The sequence below is a fragment of the Alternaria incomplexa genome, assembly GCF_024043165.1.
Source record: "Alternaria incomplexa strain BMP 0042 chromosome Unknown scaffold_5, whole genome shotgun sequence".
Classification (NCBI taxonomy): Eukaryota; Fungi; Ascomycota; class Dothideomycetes; order Pleosporales; family Pleosporaceae; genus Alternaria; species Alternaria incomplexa.
The window spans coordinates 1,750,981-1,767,693 of record NW_026249854.1 but is presented as its reverse complement, the minus strand read 5'-3'; the positions used below and the strand labels follow the sequence as shown (position 1 = coordinate 1,767,693).

Sequence of the window (16,713 nt, the reverse complement as noted above, 5' to 3'; positions counted from 1 at the left end):
TTTTTTCTTTCTGCATGGTAATGGCGTTTTTTTGTGAAGTTTTTTGTCGAAGGTTGGCAGAATGAATTGAAAGAGGAAATATAAGGCTGCCGTTGGAAGGTTCAGCCTGGCGTTTTTGAAGTTGCGAGCGCTTTTCTCATCTATGCGGGGGTTTAATCAGAGGCGAATCGAATAAGACAAAAATTGCATGTGATTAAAGACGAAGTAACAATAATCTGTTTTGTAAATCAACGTAGACTGGAATCAAAGATGCTACTCTCCAGATCGTGTTCACCACAAAGCCATCATGCAAGATATGTTGTACGAATCGGCATTATCGTGTTGCCTACTGCTTGGTATCTGTACTATCTATCCACAGGCTCCCGTGTACGCCTTACCAAATGATTACCACCGCTCTCGTCATCATCAATATCACTCACTTCTTGAGTCCATCAAACGCAACGAGCGTCTCATCATCCTCAAACGCAAAAGACCAATCCTCGTCACTATCATAAGCCTCCTCGTCACTATCATAAGCCTCCTCGACACCCTCGATATCGTCACCAGCGTCGTCGGCAGCTAATTGCCGCTCTCTTTCTCTTTCTTCATAACGTTCGATTTCCTATAATTCGTCCTGCGTCAAGTACGGTCGTTCTGGGGGCACGGGGAGCAAGAAGATGCGGGGGAAAGCTCGCTACGCTCCGCCGCCGAGAAGGTGCTCGATTGCGCCTTGGACGTTGCCGCCGCTGCGCCGTAGGGCGGCGACGTTGCGGTCGAACTCGTAGAAGCCCATTTCGTTGAGCTGTCTGAGTTGTACCTCGTAGATTTCCTCAGGTGGCCGGTTGTCTGCTGGGGCTGGTGGGGCACCGAAGCCGCCTGCGCGGCCAAATCCGCCGGGGCCGAAGAGTGCGGCGAAGGGGTTGCCGCCGGCTTGTTGGCCTGCTTCGCCTCCTGGAGCTCCTGCTGCGTCTTGTCCACCAAAGGCTGCGAATGGGTTCGCTCCTGCGCCTCCTGCACCGCCCATCATCTGCATCATGTTGCGCATGGCTTCTGGGTCCTGCATCATCCTTTGGGCGGCCGCCGCGAACGGGTTCGCTTGCCCGCCTTGTGCGCCAGCTCCACCAAACAAGTTGGGGAAGGTGCCCGAGGCGTCTTGTGTGTCTTGTGCCGCACCACCCTGTTGCTGAGGAGCCAAAGGATTCTGGCCTCCAGCAAACAGATTGGCGAACGGGTTTGCTCCAGCGCCTGCGGCACCACCGGCTGTACCGAATGCGGAGAATGGGTCTGTCGGTCCGGTCGTATTAGGCTGGTTCGGTGTCGCGGTTGTGCCTTCGCCTGTTGCAGTCGAACCTGGCTGTGTAGTGTTGTCGGTAGCTCCTGGGGCTGGGAAACTCGGGCCTGTGGGGCCCATATTCCGCTGCATCTGTAGTTGCATGCGCATCATCTCTGGGCTGAACATCATACGGCGCATTTCGGGGTTTCGGAGTACTTGCTGAAGCATCGGGTTGTCGCGGATCTGTCTTAGATTAGACGATGCATAGTCGAAAGAGGGAACAAACTTACCATGGGGCTCTGCAGCATCATTTCTACTACTGCTGGGTTGTTCATAGCCTCGTTCATCTGCGATAGAAACATGGGGTTCTCCATTTGCTCTAGTAACGCTTCTGGGTTTGTAGGAGGGCCGCCCATCTACCACGTGTCAGTAAAATGTCCATGTCGAATGTCGGGTTGATTTAGACTTACGCCACCGTCTGGTCCGAAAGTGTCCATGCCTGGTAGACCGTGGAAACCGGCATAGCGCGCGCCTGTGAGCCCAGCGAGAGGGTTGTTGCCTGTTCCTGCAGCAATGTTGGTCGGCACCTGTGGCGTCTGGGTGCTGCCCCCGCTTGCTGTGCCTGCCGTGCCTTGGTTTCGTACGTTGCTGGCGGCACCCTTGACGAGATGGACTGTGTGGCCATCCTTGATCTTGACGCTAGCGAGTGTGTCGTGGTCCTTCAGTACGCGACCGGAGTATATCAGGCGTTGGCGTTCGGCGGGAACATCTGCGTATTCCGACGTCGAGAGCTTGGCCTTGAGGTCGGCAACTGTGGTGGTTTGGGGTAGTGTGAGAACGTGCTTCTGGTCGTTTGCAGCCTTGACATTGAAGGTAATCTGCGCGTCCTCGGTGGCTGTGGCGGCGTCGTCGGCCATGGTCGCTGATTTACGAGCGCGGGGTAGTGATAGGAAGCTCTACAGGCACTTGGAGGAATAGAGCAGTCTGGGTATGACTGTTGACTGCGAAATGATACGTGTCCTTGGCGAGTGTGAGTGGTGTATAGCAGCAGAGATGTTTGACTGTGCGAGAGGCCGTCCTTAGCTTTGGATAGGATTGGAAGGCAGTAGAACGTCACTGGACCCGCACCTGGTACCCTGCCGTTTTTAGCGCACGCCCGTGCATATCGCGCGCCTTCCGCTGACTAAGAGACGCGCGCCAAGCTTCCGGGTGGGGGCAGGAGCGGAGGTTGACCGGGGAAGCCAGCCGAGGTATCTTTTGAGCGTTGAGTAGCTGTCGGCCGTCATGCAAGCTACAATGGCGCCCGCGTCTGTTCTATCTACCCGAACTCATCTTCGAGCTCCTGACTGAACCTCTCCCATATCCAACAATTGAAGCTGTTTGCTACCATATATATCCGTCAAACCTCAACATGAAAGGCATACAGATCAGGGAATATGTCAACGTAAGTATCCTCATGCCAGGATACCTGCTTCATCTCTAACTCTCCCAGGGGCCAGAGGATCTCAAGGTCCTCGATCTCCCGACCCCGACTCCCAAATCGAACGAGTACCTAATCGCCATCCACGCCTCAGCAACCAACTTCTTCGATCTCCTCCAGATCCGCGGCAAATATCAACACCAACCTGCATTTCCCTGGATAGCCGGTTCAGAGTTCTCCGGCGTTGTCCTCAAAGCACCGACCTCGCTCGCAGGAGGCAAGACACCAAAGTTCAAGGAGGGCGACAAGGTCTTTGGTGCTTCCCAAGGTGGCTACGCAACACACATCGTTTGCACAGAAGAGAGACTTAAGCCCGTGCCCGAGGGATGGAGTTTCGAAGATGCTGCTGGTGTATTCGTTACAGCGCCGACGAGCTATGCCGGTCTGGTGACTAGAGCAGGCATCAAGAAGGGTAAGCAATCGGAACTCCGAACCCTGCTCATCTTCCTATGAAGAAGCTAACACTGCTCTGTAGGCGACTGGGTACTCGTCCACGCAGCAGCCGGCGGCGTCGGTCTCGCCGCCGTGCAAATCGCCAAAGCCTTCGGCGCGACCGTCGTAGCCACAGCTGGCACATCACACAAACTCGACGTCGCGCGTGCCTTCGGCGCAGACTACGCCGTCTCCTACCGCGATAAAGATTGGCCCGAGCAAGTGAAGAAGCTCACTCCCAAGGGCCGTGGCGTTGATATCGTATACGACCCTGTGGGACTGATCGCTCAGTCCATGAAGTGCACGGCTTGGAACGGCAGACTTCTGGTCATTGGTTTTGCGGCGGGCGATATCGAGAAGATGGCTACGAACCGCATTTTGCTGAAGAACGTTAGTGTTGTTGGGTTGCATTGGGGTGCGTACGCGATAAACGAGCCCGAGATGCAGGATAAGGTTTGGGACGGTATCTTCCAGCTTGTCAAGGAGGGGAAATACAAGGGCACTGCTTTTACCGATGTGGAGTACGTCGGTCTTGACAGTGTACCCGCGGCGCTAAAGGCGTTGGGTGGCCGCAATAGCTGGGGTAAGGTTGTTGTCAAGGTACCACAAGAGGGTGGAAGCAAGATGTAAAGTGCCTGGCAGAATCATTTGGTGAGCTATGCGCAAAGTCCGGCATAGAATTGCAATCGCGTACATGAACAGCTACTTTGAAGCGGCATTATGATCTGGCAGACTGCCCACCCTTCCACATACGACCATAGGATCATGAAAATTAGGCTTCCCGTCCGCTCAGCCATATACAAGCATGATACCGGCGGATTAGTAGTTAGGTGGGTGACCACTAGCGAATCCCCGCTGTTGTATGTTTTTGCCAAAAAGGCTTTCTTTTTGCCCATCATAGTCCACGCGGTCGAACAGCCTGAATTACGGCATAGACTACTCCACCACTCTCGTCCTAACATACCGCAGCGTCCTCACCTCAAAATCATTACAATCATTGCACGAAGGTCCAGGCCGCAAAAGCCTACGATCACGCCTCGATACCACAGTCTCTCCCAAATCCCTCTTCCACCGCCTTTCCACTACATCCCCATCCCAAACTAATGCCCACTCTTTCCCCTTCCCCTCTTCTTCCCCATCACCACCAAACCCAAACCTCCACATCTTCGCATACTGTACAACGCGTTCCAACTCCTCCTTCCTCGCCTCGAACGTCTCCAGCACCAACTCCAGCGTCTTCAGATCAGGCAACGCAGAAACGACATGCGCGCCCCAAGACTGCGAGTGGAGCCGCGGATGTCGACCAGCCTTGCGCCGTTCAGCGCGCAGACGCATTGCTTTGGCCGAGGGGCGGCCCTCGTCGAGGTTGTAGCGTCCGAACGACGGGTCGAAATGGAGGTTTTTGGCTACGTTCCGTGTTGACCAGTCGGTGCGTGTGAGACGTAGTGTGAGATGGGTTAGGGGTTGAGCGAGGGTGACGTGGAGGCTGCGAGATGAAGGTAGCATGGATTCCGCGTGGGTGGGAAGACGATTTAGAATATCGTTTAGTCGTTGAGGTTGTGTATCCGGTAAGTCGACTGTGGCCGGTACAAGAACATTGTCGTCAAGAGTGCGTGAGCACCCCTCTATCTTCGTCCATCCATCATCACGGAAACAGCGCATAGGCACCACGTATGCGCCCTGCTGTCTAGCGTTGCCTCCCATCGCTTTCAAGACATCCCCCAGCTTCCCGTTTTCCAGCTCACGCTGCTTGATTGTGATGTCCAGTCCGCGTATCTGTGCTAGTTGCCATGCTGGCATTCCAGCGCTTCGAAGATGTCGAGATGCACCCATGCGGTATGCATTCACCTTCGATGGCATGTTCCACGTCTCCAGATACACCGCCTTACAAGTATGGAGGAGTGATACCGTTATATCAGAAGGATGCAAAGGTCTCCCGCCAGCCAAACTCCTAGCATTTTGACCGTGACCGAGGTATTTGACATGAACGACTGGTATGGAGTCTTTGGGGCCAAGGTAGTCGATGGGGTAGGAAGTTGTGTCCGTGAGAACGTAGGTATGGATTATCTCTCTGAGTTCCAGAGGAAGTGATGTGAAGAGGCGGCAGTTGTGTTGGGGTAGGACTCTTGAAGGATCTAGAGACCATGCTAGTGGTTCACGGTTTATTTTCGGGCGAGCGCATTGTAGATCGGCATTTTCGGCTGGGGTACTATCAGTGGACTTTGTGTCGCTGGGTGTTGGTTCGTGTGCGGCTTCTTGGGTGGTGTCCAGTTGATCTTGGTAGCGTGTGCATTCGTAGCAGATCCCGCATCGATCATTAGCCATTGTGGTATCTTGACTATCTTTGCAGATCGATAAACAGAACTGGGGAGATTTGTATAACAATGATGGCAGCAGGAGGGATTTCTTGTATTGAAGTGGATGACTCAGATGTAGATGTGTATGGTTGCCTGCACGTGTGCCGATTCCGTCCTTGCAGTTTAGGCGTCCCAGTTGGGGTGGGTATCCGCCACTTGAACACAAGCGAATCAAACAAAGCGGCTACTGGGCTCTAACAACTCCCCAAGCGCCTTCCTGATATACTCCTCACCCTCAACCCATCCTCCACCTATCAGTCGCTGGAGCTCCTCAACATTACTCATCCTCAACCCTGGAATATGAGCAAATAACTTCTCAATCACATCCGTGATATCGCCCTGATCAATTGCACCAGCAATAGCACGATACATGCCAGACTTGCGCGTGTATGTCGCGTCGGAGCAACCAGTCTCTGCCATGGCATCGGCATATATGTCCGCATACTTCTGGATCTCCCATGTGGGCATGTGGGGTGAGTCAGCGAGAGAAAAGTCATCGTTCCAATCGCGACGGAGGAAGTCGGGTAGTGAAGCATAGCCAATACAGCGAGGGACGGCGAGACAGTTGTCCCAGTCGATGATGCCTGTGACATTGCCGTCGTCGTCTACGAGGATGTTCTGTAGATCGAGATCAGGGTGACGGATGACGAACGTCTCGTTCTCGTCGGCGTCTGCGGGATCCTTCTTCGAAACGGCGATCGTAGGGTGGTCGTGAAGCATGTCGATGATCTTGCGTATTCCAGATACCATGTTCAGTGCATCTTGATCAACATCTGGATCGTATTCAGGGATCGCAGGCCAGTTCTCCTCTAGGTTCAGCATCCAATAGTCCAGGTTCTTCTTGAATGGTCCATATCGGTACACTTGGGTTGGTCCTTCTAGATCCTCCGCAGTGAGTTCGTACGGCGGCTTCCAGCGATATGAGACCGTGGTTGTTGGCGTCGCGCCCAAAGAAAGTGCGTCCTTGCAATCTACAAGACCAATTTCGTTGAAGCTCACGTCTCTTAGCTGTGACATACGCTGCGCAATTGAACGCAGAATATTACGACGCTTCTTTTCCGTTTCTGGAGAAACGCAGTTGGTAGTGACATGATTGCGATCACTAGGCTTGTCATACCAGACGTTTTGCGCAGCTTTTCCTGGCATGCGCTTCATCAAGATGTATGGTGCGCCGATGAAAGAGGTCTCGATATCTAAAGCGAAGTCAACGACTTCTGGTACCGGGATAGAAGTTTTGTTTCGCAGCCACTGCATCAAGGCCACTTCGCAGTGCAGGTTGTGCTGGTCGCCTGGCTGCCACCGGGCTGCAGTACCAATAGCAGGGACTCTGAAAACATATCGTTCGATACGACGGTATGGAGGCTCGTCTTTTATGGCTGCCATGAACACAACATGATGAAATCCGCCATCCATGCGTTGCGTAACGTGGCATTCCTCTAAAGCAATATCGACGGAGCAGTAGCTCTCGATAACCGAGTGCAGTAGCTCTCTGAATGTCGAATCAGGAATTGCGTGAATCTTTTCCCAATCAAAGCGAGACACTCCGGCTTCAGATGCATCTGTCTTGACGGTGGTGTCGCGATCGTCCTCAGTGCCAGAATCTGCTCCATTCTTTGCATGTGTGCATGTATGACCGTCTTGCGGCTGCGTCTCGTTACTTGGCAGTGGAAGGTTATCACATCCTTGGTATCCTTGTGTGTTTCGCAAGGATGCGCAATCCCTTTGCTGGCTACGGCTCGACGGATCCGAGGTCACGCCAAAGCTCTCCGATATGTCGTCGTGAAGGTTTACTGCCGTCGATGCGTCGCCCATGCCGTCCATTCCGGAACGAGTAATCGTAGTTGATCCGTTCGTCGTCGTGTTGCTATTGTGGTGATATATCTTATCGAAGATGGACCCAGCAAGCCCGAAAGTCAGAGTGGAGGCGACGGATGATTGGCTCCCAGCAACAGGAGTCGTACGTTTGCCGTCAGCTGCGATGCTTTTGCAAGCGGCCAATCCTTTATCTGCTTTGTCAAGGACATGGTTGTCTTTCGCAATGGTGATATGGTTATCGAACGGCAGCGCAAAGCCTTTGTTTGGAATCTGGTCAACACCGGGCTCAGTAAGATCAGACTCTCGACAGATGCCATCAACTTCCCACCCACCACTGGACTCCAGCTCAAGGCTGAGTGTGAGCGGTTCGAGCTGGTAAGAGTTGTCGCTGTGTGCAGGCGAGATAACAGAAGATGCATTGGGCGTTGCCACCTTCGGTTGACTATTCGGCCATAGGCTTGTGATCTTGCTTAGAATGCCCATAGCTAAGTAGCGTTGAGTTGACCACTCGTGATCGTGAGATGGTGGCAGGTGGTTGTAAGGTCCAAGTAAGAATGTGTTTATGTATTAGCAAGAGCCAAAAGCTTTGACTATGTCCTTCGTGATTCACTACTACCGATCAGTGCGATCGTGAAGCGATAGATTACACTTATGCCTTTCACATGGCCCAGTTCTTGCCAGTTCAAAAGTTCGCAGAATACCCTGGCTTTACTGTTCAACATCAGTACGCGCACATTTAACCCCACTGTTGATCAAATATCCAGAAAAAGACATTCCTTGCCCCCTTAAGAACCCAATAACAGGATCTCGAAGCTCAAAGTTCTGGTCCGTACCTTTGAGAATATCCACCATGGCAGTATTCAATTTGCCCTTCCTGCGGCTCTATGGGCCCGGTTGGGTGATCTCCTGGAGTGCCCGTTATTCTAACATTTGGCGAATGACATACGACATGGAAGGACACCACTGTGCAGAGTCTGGATGCGGCACGATCAAGCGCAGTTGCTTCGAACGGCTGCATCTCGCATACTGTTGCGTACCCATTCAGATGGCCAATGGTCAGTGGCGGTTCTGCGGCAACCGATTCGGAGTAGAATCTCCTCATGGTTGCTCATTACACCATTACGGCGAATATGAGGATAACCGCTTCTTCCAGATGGCGAAGAAGAATTTGGAGTATAAGCTCCCGAGCAAGTTCCCTCACGAGCAGATCGGATGGCAGATGAACATACTCAAGCTCGGAGACATCCGCTTCTCGTTCACTATGTGCATGGGTCTGATTAATGGTCAACCGAGCTTTGTTCGAGTTCTGAAGGTCTCGCCAGACGGTTCGCCCGCTGAGATCTGTGAGATCGTTAAAGTAGCAGAGAGGGGTTCGCAGCTCACCAAACCTGATGCCCGCAACGATAGCTCCTTAGGCGACAACTCTGCAGAAGCAAATGCAATTCCTCGAAAGCCAGCAGCTCTCTTTAGCATAATCGAGGAGGAAGAAACAAACGAAGAAGCATATGATAATGCCACCTCTTATATGACTTATAACCGGGCTATCATGGAAGCTAGTCAGCAGCGACAGAGAGATGCAAAAGACTCCCAAAAGGCCAGAGCAGCTGAAAAAGCAGCAAAAGCCGCTTCTTCCAAGTCCAAGGCCAAGTTGCAGAAGCCGAAGACCGTAAAAGAGACATTAGCTGGAACCAAGAAGAAAAACTAATTATCGTATATTAGTCCCGTGAGTACTTCATTTGGGTGTTGCTTTGTTTCCGAGCAGAACTGGCGCAATTCTTTGCTACCGCTGACGACTGTAGTTCCGTAATCGGCCAGCACCAGAATATCGTCGCGCGTTGATGAGAAATCGCAGGTGCTGAGATACAACGTGAATATTCCAGGATGATTAGACATGATGGTAACCACTGGCTGCGCGGCGATGCAGTGTAGAATCAGCATAAGCTTGGCGAGGGAACCTGGCGTTCATGAGATGTGCGCGCGGCATGGAAATCTCTTTTCATCAGAACGCCTTAAGCGTATAGAATCAGTTTGTGATGAATGAAATGACCCCTCAGACGTCTCAGTGCTTTTGGTGAGGTATGGTGTTTGGTGATGAGATGTGGATGAGGTTCGAGTTCGAAGGAACTTTGGAGCACTGACCACCAAAGCGCGTCGCTGACTAATTGCCGATCGCCCAGCTCCTTGTTACGCGCATCCGCGTTGGAGCTGCGTTTTACCCTCTGCGTTTTGCTGACTTCTGTCCAGATGTCATTTTCGACTGTCGGTGCGCTTGTTCATCTCTTACGTCTATCAACATGACTACTTGGTGCCAGGCTGGCCCTCATCGTGTCAAGCTTCATACGGGCCACCTTTGCCACCAGTCGCGAGACAAAACCCGGCCCTGAAGTCTAGCCTGAGCATGCGCGAGCTTCTTATTACGAGCATACTTGAAGAACTCAATGTCGCCTTTCGCGTATCTGTGGTCGTTGTAGCTTTATGGGCACGACGGCGAGATGAACGCTGCGAAACCAGGGCCATTACTTGCCATGGCTGTGGGGTGAAAGTAACGGCACAACAGTATGCCTGTCACTCCTGGACCACACTCAATCTTGCAGACAAAATTGAAATGGTCTACACGGATAGTCGAGAGGGGTGTGACAGAATTCACGCTATTGCCAAGTGTCAGTATGATTTGGCGTGACAAGTCTGGGGTTTCCGACTGTCGAACAATGCGACCGCATTCACTCTGAACCTCTAGCAGGCCAGTACTCGCCATCGTTCTCAGATGAGTCTGCGGCTTCATTTCACCCTATGAGCTAGCACCTCTCTCGACTATAAGTTCTTCCACTATTCTCCCACATCACTACTCACCTTCCGAAACCCTACGCCTTCTTTACAGATCAACCAAAACTTCGCCACTTACTCTTTACACATACTGTTCACATTCGAAGCTCCAAAACACTGCTTCAGACCATCATGTCATCGGAAGATGAGAAGATAATATCCGCGCTGGCCAATCTAGACATTGGCATGACCGCGCACGAATCGACAGCTGACTCGAACAGCATTCCAGCCGAGAAGAAGCGCGTCGAAGACGAAGAGATGGACCGCATGATTGCTGAGATGGAGGCAGAAGAGAAGAAACGCGAAGAAGATGAGAATCGCTACGCCGATGAGAAGGCAAAGAAGGCCAACGCTGCCGACGAACATGGGAACCAAAATGTGGCTTGCCCAAGTCAGTCCTCTGCCCCTGTGGGGAACGAAGAGAATGAACCTGGCGATCGTCATTGCGTTGGTCTGGATGAAGAACCAATTCTCTATGATGACGAAAGCGACGATCCCGACGAATTCGACTATCCCGACGACGTGAGTCATGTCGATCCTTATCTAGAACGCGAAGACTGGGAGCCTATCCGAAACATTTCAGACGATAAGTTCAAGGACATCGTCCTGCTATCCGTGGATCCCAGCGGCCAGCTTGCGCGCGCAGATGTCGATGTCCTCTCCCGCTATGAGGGCGCAAACAATCTGGTTTTGACGCTTCACGTCCGCCACAAAGATCAGGACGACCAAGACTATGTCGTCTCAGTACCATCTGTGGGTACGCAACCTCGTTGGCAAGCGGGAGATGCCCGCAATCTGAGGGCTGAAGTTGGTATTATGAAACATCTTTTTCAGCACACAACTGTTCCGGTCCCCGAGGTCATCGCATCAGTAGATTCAGTAGAGGAATCCGACTTGGGTGCACCTTACATCCTCATGAAGCGCTCACCTGGCCGTCGTGCTCATGAGCTGTGGTTCGAAGATACCTCGGATTTAAGCCACATTACCGCAGTCCGTATCTCAAAAGAAACCGAGGCAAAGCGCGTCAACATGTTGCGTTCACTTGCCAAGGCTATGGCAGGGCTACAAAATATCGAGTTCAAGGGCGTTGGCATTCCTGTCTTTACGGACGGGAAGAGCAGTGAGACGCACCATGTTGATTATGTATCTGTTTGGAAGGATTACCACAACCTCACTCAAGAGGACCTGGAATCTGACACTCAGGTCGAGAAGTACGGGCCATTCACATCAAGCATCGAGTACTTGACTCCTAACCTGGGCACTCTTTGGCCACGCCTACACGACAAACGACTGAATAATCTTAATGGACCTGACCGCTTTAAAGGGCTAGGCTACAGGAAAATAATCGATATCATCTTTTCGCATCCCGTCATCAGGACTTCCAAACCGTCCAACGCCGAAACCAGCGAGGAAGAGACGTTCGTGCTGTGGAATGAGCTCTACCTCAATAACATTCTCGTCGACGATGATGGTAATGTGACAGGCATTTTAGATTGGGATTGCGTCTGCGCAGCTCCACGTTTCGTGGGTTACGCCTCTCTTCCACGTTTTCTCCGCAAAGATTGGCCGGATTACTTCACCGTGCTCGATTTCCCGTGTATGGGATACCAACTGGACCATTACCGCCAGGTTTATATCAAGGCTATGGAGGAGACCGGATGTGATGAAGCACGCTTCACCGCCAAGTCGGGCATGTACTGGGCGATCGAAGACGTACTAATCAGTAAGATGTATGCCCCCGATCTTCTCAAGAAAATCTTGCTTGAGATACCGGAACTGCGCCGCGCTGAGCTCAATGAGTTCGCAATGCTCCTGGGGCGAGGCGACTGGCCTGAGGCTGAAGAGTGGTTGACGGAGAAAATTGGAGAGGTTCTGGATAGCAAGCCACTATCACGCTGAAGGGGCCCATGGAGGGAGTGAGATGTGCTAAATGCGTGCGTTCATCAGAAACAGCACCATGAGTACGGAGACTAACCAAGGAGAGCTTAGTAGAAGGACAGGGCAGCTGGTACCAGGTCCTGTCGCTAGAGCTTCTCCAAATTTCGCGCGCTGTATAGTGATACGAAAATACAAATTCTGTTGATATCACACCGTTGCTCCCTGACTAAAGTGCCTTCGATGTTTTCCTTTCTTCTCTCGCTACATGTGGTCAAGTGAAGATCGCTACGTCATGGATCGTGCCTGACATCACCACTCTCACAAGTACACCTCTAAGTACATAAACATATGTGCAGTACTTTCTGAGGAATATACAAGTTAGAACCATCAATCTGAACAATTTTGGGAAGCCATGGTATCCCCATTAACAATAGTCGTCACCGGCGCCAACCGCGGAATCGGCCAAGGCATCATCAACCTCCTAGCCACCACCCAACACCCACAACCCCTCCACATCTACGCCACATCGCGCGGCGGCGTAGACCTCAAAATCCAAGCCAAACCTCCTAACGAGATCCGCTACGCCAAACTCGACGTCTCAGACAAATCATCCATAACATCGTTCCTCAAAACCGCGCTCAAGGACAGCGGCAAAATCGACGTCTTGATCAATAACGCAGGCATAAACAACAACAACGACGAAACCCCCGATGCCGCCGAACAAGTCATCAACGTGAACTACCACGGCACAAAGCAAATGTGCCAGAACTTCCTCTCCGACGGAAAAATGTCATCCACACCAAACGCCCGCATAGTAAACGTCTCCAGCACCGCCTCCTCCTTGTCAAACTACCCCAGTACAACTGCATCCCGATTCCGGTCCGCAACTTCCATCGCCGACGTCGACGCCCTCGCCCAAGAATACATCTCCTCCGTGAAATCCTCATCCCAAGAGTCCGCCGGGTTTGGCGCGCCGCCGAAATCGTATCAAGTCAGTAAAGCGCTGATGAACGCGCTAACAGTCGTTCTGGCACGTGAGAACGAGGGCGTGTTAGTGAATTGCTGTTGTCCTGGGTGGGTGGATAGTGATATGGGGAATCAGATTGGGAGGCCGCCGAAGACGTTGGAGGAGGGGGCGAGGATACCGGTGAGGTTGGGGGTTGGGCAGCTTGGTAAGGGAGGGGATGGAGACGGCGGTTTGACACAGGGAACTGAGCCAATAAGTGGTAGATACTATGGGAATGATGGGGTTACGGATAGGGGGTGGGGAAGGGCGAGGGAGTGGTAGATCAAGTCTGTTGTATGTGGTATGGGAGTACAGAATATAGATGATCCTTTTCCCTAAGCGAAGAAGACCGAGTATACACAAACCCATCCCCAAACTTCCAGCGCCACCTCAATCAATCCAAAAACCAACTCGGCACCTCGGGCCCCCAAACCGCCAAACTTTCATCCCCCGCCTCCCCCCACCCCACGGGCGTCTCCTCATTCACCAAATCTCCATCCGCATAATGCTCAATCATATTGCCCGTCGTATCCCACCAATAATCAAACAACTGACTCCCCAGAATATGCCGTCCAACACCCCAAACACTCTTATACCCCTTACTCGCCAACCACTCATGCCCCAAATTCTGTGTATCAAAGTCGTGGACTTCAAAACTGCAATGATGGACATGGGAAGTGGGGTTGCTGGAGAGGAAGATGGTGTGGTGGTCCGTGTAGGCTGGACCGAGATCGAGGTGCGCGAAGATGGCTACGTCTTTTTGTTGGGGGAGGGAGGGGTTGGAGGGATTGGGGTTTATGTAGAGGAAATCGGTGGGCACGATGTTGAAGGTGCGGGTGTACCATTGCATTTCGGATTGGAAGTTCTGGACGCAGAGGCCGTAGTGGCCGAGTTTGTGTACGGCGGCGGGACCGGGTTTGAAGCGTTGGAATCGTGCGATGCGGGGCTTTTCATTTTCGTAGTTTGTTGTTAGGACTTCGGGAAATGGGCCTGGGTCCTTTTTGGTCTGGCCGTGGATTAGGTTTATGGGGAAGCCTTCTGGGTCGTGCAATGTGATCATGTGGCCGCCGCCTGGTGCGTCGGTCAACTCCTCGATAGGACCAGCACCCGCGACTTTCGACGCTTTTTCTAGCTCGGCGTAGCTTTCCACTTCGAAACAGCCGCCGAGGAAGTTCTTTTCTCCTTCTTGTGCGTAGTAGACGTATTGATCTGAGCCATAGCCTTTGAACCATTTCTTGCCTGGGGCTTTTTGGGCTACGCTCATGCCGAAGTCACGGAGAAAGGTGGTTATTTCGTCTAGGTCAGGGTGTTGGTAGCGCATGTGCACTAGTTTTGTGAGTTTGATTTGGGCATCGCGGTCGATGTTCTGTTCTTGCTGCCATTGTCGGAGTGGCTTGCAGGGCTTGGGTATGGCGATGGATTGATGGACGGAGGAGCCGCGGTTTGGTGATGTTTCCCGGCTTGGGTTCTGGGAGTGTGGTCAGTCAGGGTTTGGATATTGGATGTTTTCGTTCATCAAGAAAGAATTAGTTCCAAAGGCGACTTCATGTGTTCGAAGATGCCAAAGAGTATCGAGAATGCAGATGTGGGGCCGTTCGAGATACATACGGCAGGTGTGATTTTTTCATTAAACTCGTCGAAAGCCATGTTGAAAGAATTTCCAAGTCTTTATCGCCAAACGGATTCGCTGTATAGAAAGCAAGCAAAGCAATTCGATGTTTGGTTGCCAATGCAGCCAGCGACGGGAGAGTATATAACCGGATGTGGGGAAGGAGATGGCATGCCGATGTGGGGTCCCGGCATCTTCGTAGGGCTGAAGGCAAGTCACCCTGCATCAACGCCACTTGTTCGCATATACTGGCTGAGCCGGCATGTGGAGAGTCAAGATGATGTGAGATCAGCGTGGCACACGTACAACCAGTCGCAGTTCGCAAATGATGCTGTTTGTTCGATTGTTACTTCAAAGCTCCATCATTTCCTCTTCTTCCACAGTAGGTTTGACCCCTTCGACCAAGTTGTTCAGCCATGTACCCAGTCTGAGCGCAGCCTTGCTTATTTGAAGCTCTACGATGGGCACAGCGCCTGCAGCATACCCATTAGTCCCAAGATCTGTGTCGTTCGTTACGCGACTCCACACGTAGTCGCAATCCCATTTGTTGCTCTCCTTCGCCCAACTTGTTGCGCACTCCTCGGGTATGGAAGGGTCGGTACAGGAGAGCCACATGTACGGCGCGGAGTAGAACTGGTCTTTGCGAATACGAGCGACGAGCCCAGAGAAGAATGGATCGATCGACTCGTGCGAGAAGGGATGGTCGACGTTTGCCGCGAAGTAGGGTATGTAGCCATCCCAGACCTTGCTTGTTAGCGCATCCTTTTGCTATCGGTGTAAGATACTCACAGAATGTAACTGCGTGTGAGCGCCACCAAATACCACTTTGTACATATTGCCTCCTACTTGTCGGCCACTTGCATGTAGAGGCTGATGAATGTCGCCCAGGAAATGAGCAACCCATTTCAACGCATACGAGCAATTCAGGTTTGCACCTCCCGTCAAATCACCAGCATACACCTGGTCTATGCACTCCCGCAGTATCCTCGTCTGGTTCGCAATAGCACTAACAACGCATCCGCCCTTTGCGCAGTCCCGCGCATAGTCTAGACTGCAGTTCTCAGGTTGACGATCGTGTGTGTCTATCCAGTGCCACTGATACGAGAAATGGCCTTCGCTGGTGTGCGCATACCCGTCTGCCCATGCTGCTGAGCGCCCGACTGAGCCGTTGTATTGGGGTTCGAGGATCTCTGCGAGGACGGACGTGGTTTCGGGTGTGAAGAAGGTTTCTGCCATGAAGCCGACCTGATTATGCACTTTTTGACATTAGCGCCAACTACTCGCGAAAGGGAAAGGACGCACCGTCTGTGTTCCATGCTGTCGCCGAAGCTACAAGTGTAGCTCCTATGAAGATGCTTCTATGCAGCATGATACCCGGGGTTAGTAGAACTATTATTTGGAAGAAAGAAGAAGATATGTCTGTGTCTAGAGGTATGGAAGCGCGCGGCGCTTTTGTACACTCTGAAGCTTGTGGCTGGGTGGATGCGAGCTGAAAGATATGGCTGGAAGCCTAGAATCCCACTCGTGCCGTATGAGAAGGTCAAAATAGATCAAACTGAGATTTTGTACGAATAGCAGTATCCCAAAAATGTAGAGACGAGATGATCAGTGTCTGGTGCCTCTGTTATTGACCTCGGGACGCGTGATGCACCAGATGACGCGCCGTCCACGTGGGGTGGCCGGGGCGATTGCTGCAGGGCAAGCGCACTAGAGCGGAAACGGCAACGCGCATCGCGCCTTCCCCACACGTGCACATGTGCCCAGGTGTGAATCGCCATCACTGCGCTTTCACCTGCGTCTGTCGCATTTGCGGTCTTGAACATGGCATCAGTTGCAATACTTAGACGTTTAGGGCACAGGTGTGACCCGGTGTTCTTCACCAATCCTGCGACTAACACTCTGAGAACGTACGAAATGGAAGACAGTGAGGAAGAGAAGGACTGACAATGCATCGTAGATGGCATTGAAGATGAGCATCGTTCAGTTTGTGAAACAATGCACAGTTGCAGCTTACCCCCAATTCACATAGGTGAAGTTTGCGCCTCGATAACCGAGAGCTCC

General features: G+C 52.2%; 8 protein-coding genes across 8 annotated transcripts; 4 read left to right on the top strand and 4 right to left on the bottom strand.

Moving 5' to 3' along the window:
• Nucleotides 1-673: 673 nt before the first annotated feature.
• Nucleotides 674-2,169, bottom strand: J4E90_004498 (uncharacterized protein; the record flags this gene model as incomplete). Its single annotated transcript, XM_051434063.1, has 3 exons — nucleotides 674-1,495; nucleotides 1,543-1,668; nucleotides 1,723-2,169. 3 exons carry the CDS (start codon nucleotides 2,167-2,169, stop codon nucleotides 674-676), a joined length of 1,395 nt encoding a protein of 464 aa, XP_051292581.1.
• A 494-nt stretch (nucleotides 2,170-2,663) lies between these two features.
• On the top strand, nucleotides 2,664-3,794 carry J4E90_004497 (uncharacterized protein; the record flags this gene model as incomplete). The annotated part of the gene is made up of 3 exons (XM_051434062.1): nucleotides 2,664-2,696; nucleotides 2,745-3,144; nucleotides 3,208-3,794. The coding sequence occupies 3 exons, from the start codon at nucleotides 2,664-2,666 to the stop codon at nucleotides 3,792-3,794; spliced, it is 1,020 nt and encodes a 339-aa protein (XP_051292580.1).
• Nucleotides 3,795-5,692: 1,898 nt separating this feature from the next.
• On the bottom strand, nucleotides 5,693-7,819 carry J4E90_004496 (uncharacterized protein; the record flags this gene model as incomplete). Its single annotated transcript, XM_051434061.1, has 1 exon — nucleotides 5,693-7,819. The coding sequence occupies one exon, from the start codon at nucleotides 7,817-7,819 to the stop codon at nucleotides 5,693-5,695; it is 2,127 nt and encodes a 708-aa protein (XP_051292579.1).
• A 562-nt stretch (nucleotides 7,820-8,381) lies between these two features.
• J4E90_004495 (uncharacterized protein) lies at nucleotides 8,382-9,041 on the top strand (the record flags this gene model as incomplete). Its single annotated transcript, XM_051434060.1, has 1 exon — nucleotides 8,382-9,041. The coding sequence occupies one exon, from the start codon at nucleotides 8,382-8,384 to the stop codon at nucleotides 9,039-9,041; it is 660 nt and encodes a 219-aa protein (XP_051292578.1).
• Nucleotides 9,042-10,291: 1,250 nt separating this feature from the next.
• J4E90_004494 (uncharacterized protein) lies at nucleotides 10,292-12,058 on the top strand (the record flags this gene model as incomplete). The annotated part of the gene is made up of 1 exon (XM_051434059.1): nucleotides 10,292-12,058. The coding sequence occupies one exon, from the start codon at nucleotides 10,292-10,294 to the stop codon at nucleotides 12,056-12,058; it is 1,767 nt and encodes a 588-aa protein (XP_051292577.1).
• Nucleotides 12,059-12,449: 391 nt separating this feature from the next.
• On the top strand, nucleotides 12,450-13,325 carry J4E90_004493 (uncharacterized protein; the record flags this gene model as incomplete). Its single annotated transcript, XM_051434058.1, has 1 exon — nucleotides 12,450-13,325. The coding sequence occupies one exon, from the start codon at nucleotides 12,450-12,452 to the stop codon at nucleotides 13,323-13,325; it is 876 nt and encodes a 291-aa protein (XP_051292576.1).
• A 112-nt stretch (nucleotides 13,326-13,437) lies between these two features.
• On the bottom strand, nucleotides 13,438-14,690 carry J4E90_004492 (uncharacterized protein; the record flags this gene model as incomplete). Its single annotated transcript, XM_051434057.1, has 2 exons — nucleotides 13,438-14,511; nucleotides 14,652-14,690. 2 exons carry the CDS (start codon nucleotides 14,688-14,690, stop codon nucleotides 13,438-13,440), a joined length of 1,113 nt encoding a protein of 370 aa, XP_051292575.1.
• Nucleotides 14,691-15,003: 313 nt separating this feature from the next.
• On the bottom strand, nucleotides 15,004-15,888 carry J4E90_004491 (uncharacterized protein; the record flags this gene model as incomplete). The annotated part of the gene is made up of 2 exons (XM_051434056.1): nucleotides 15,004-15,420; nucleotides 15,613-15,888. The coding sequence occupies 2 exons, from the start codon at nucleotides 15,886-15,888 to the stop codon at nucleotides 15,004-15,006; spliced, it is 693 nt and encodes a 230-aa protein (XP_051292574.1).
• Between the last annotated feature and the right edge of the window lie 825 nt (nucleotides 15,889-16,713).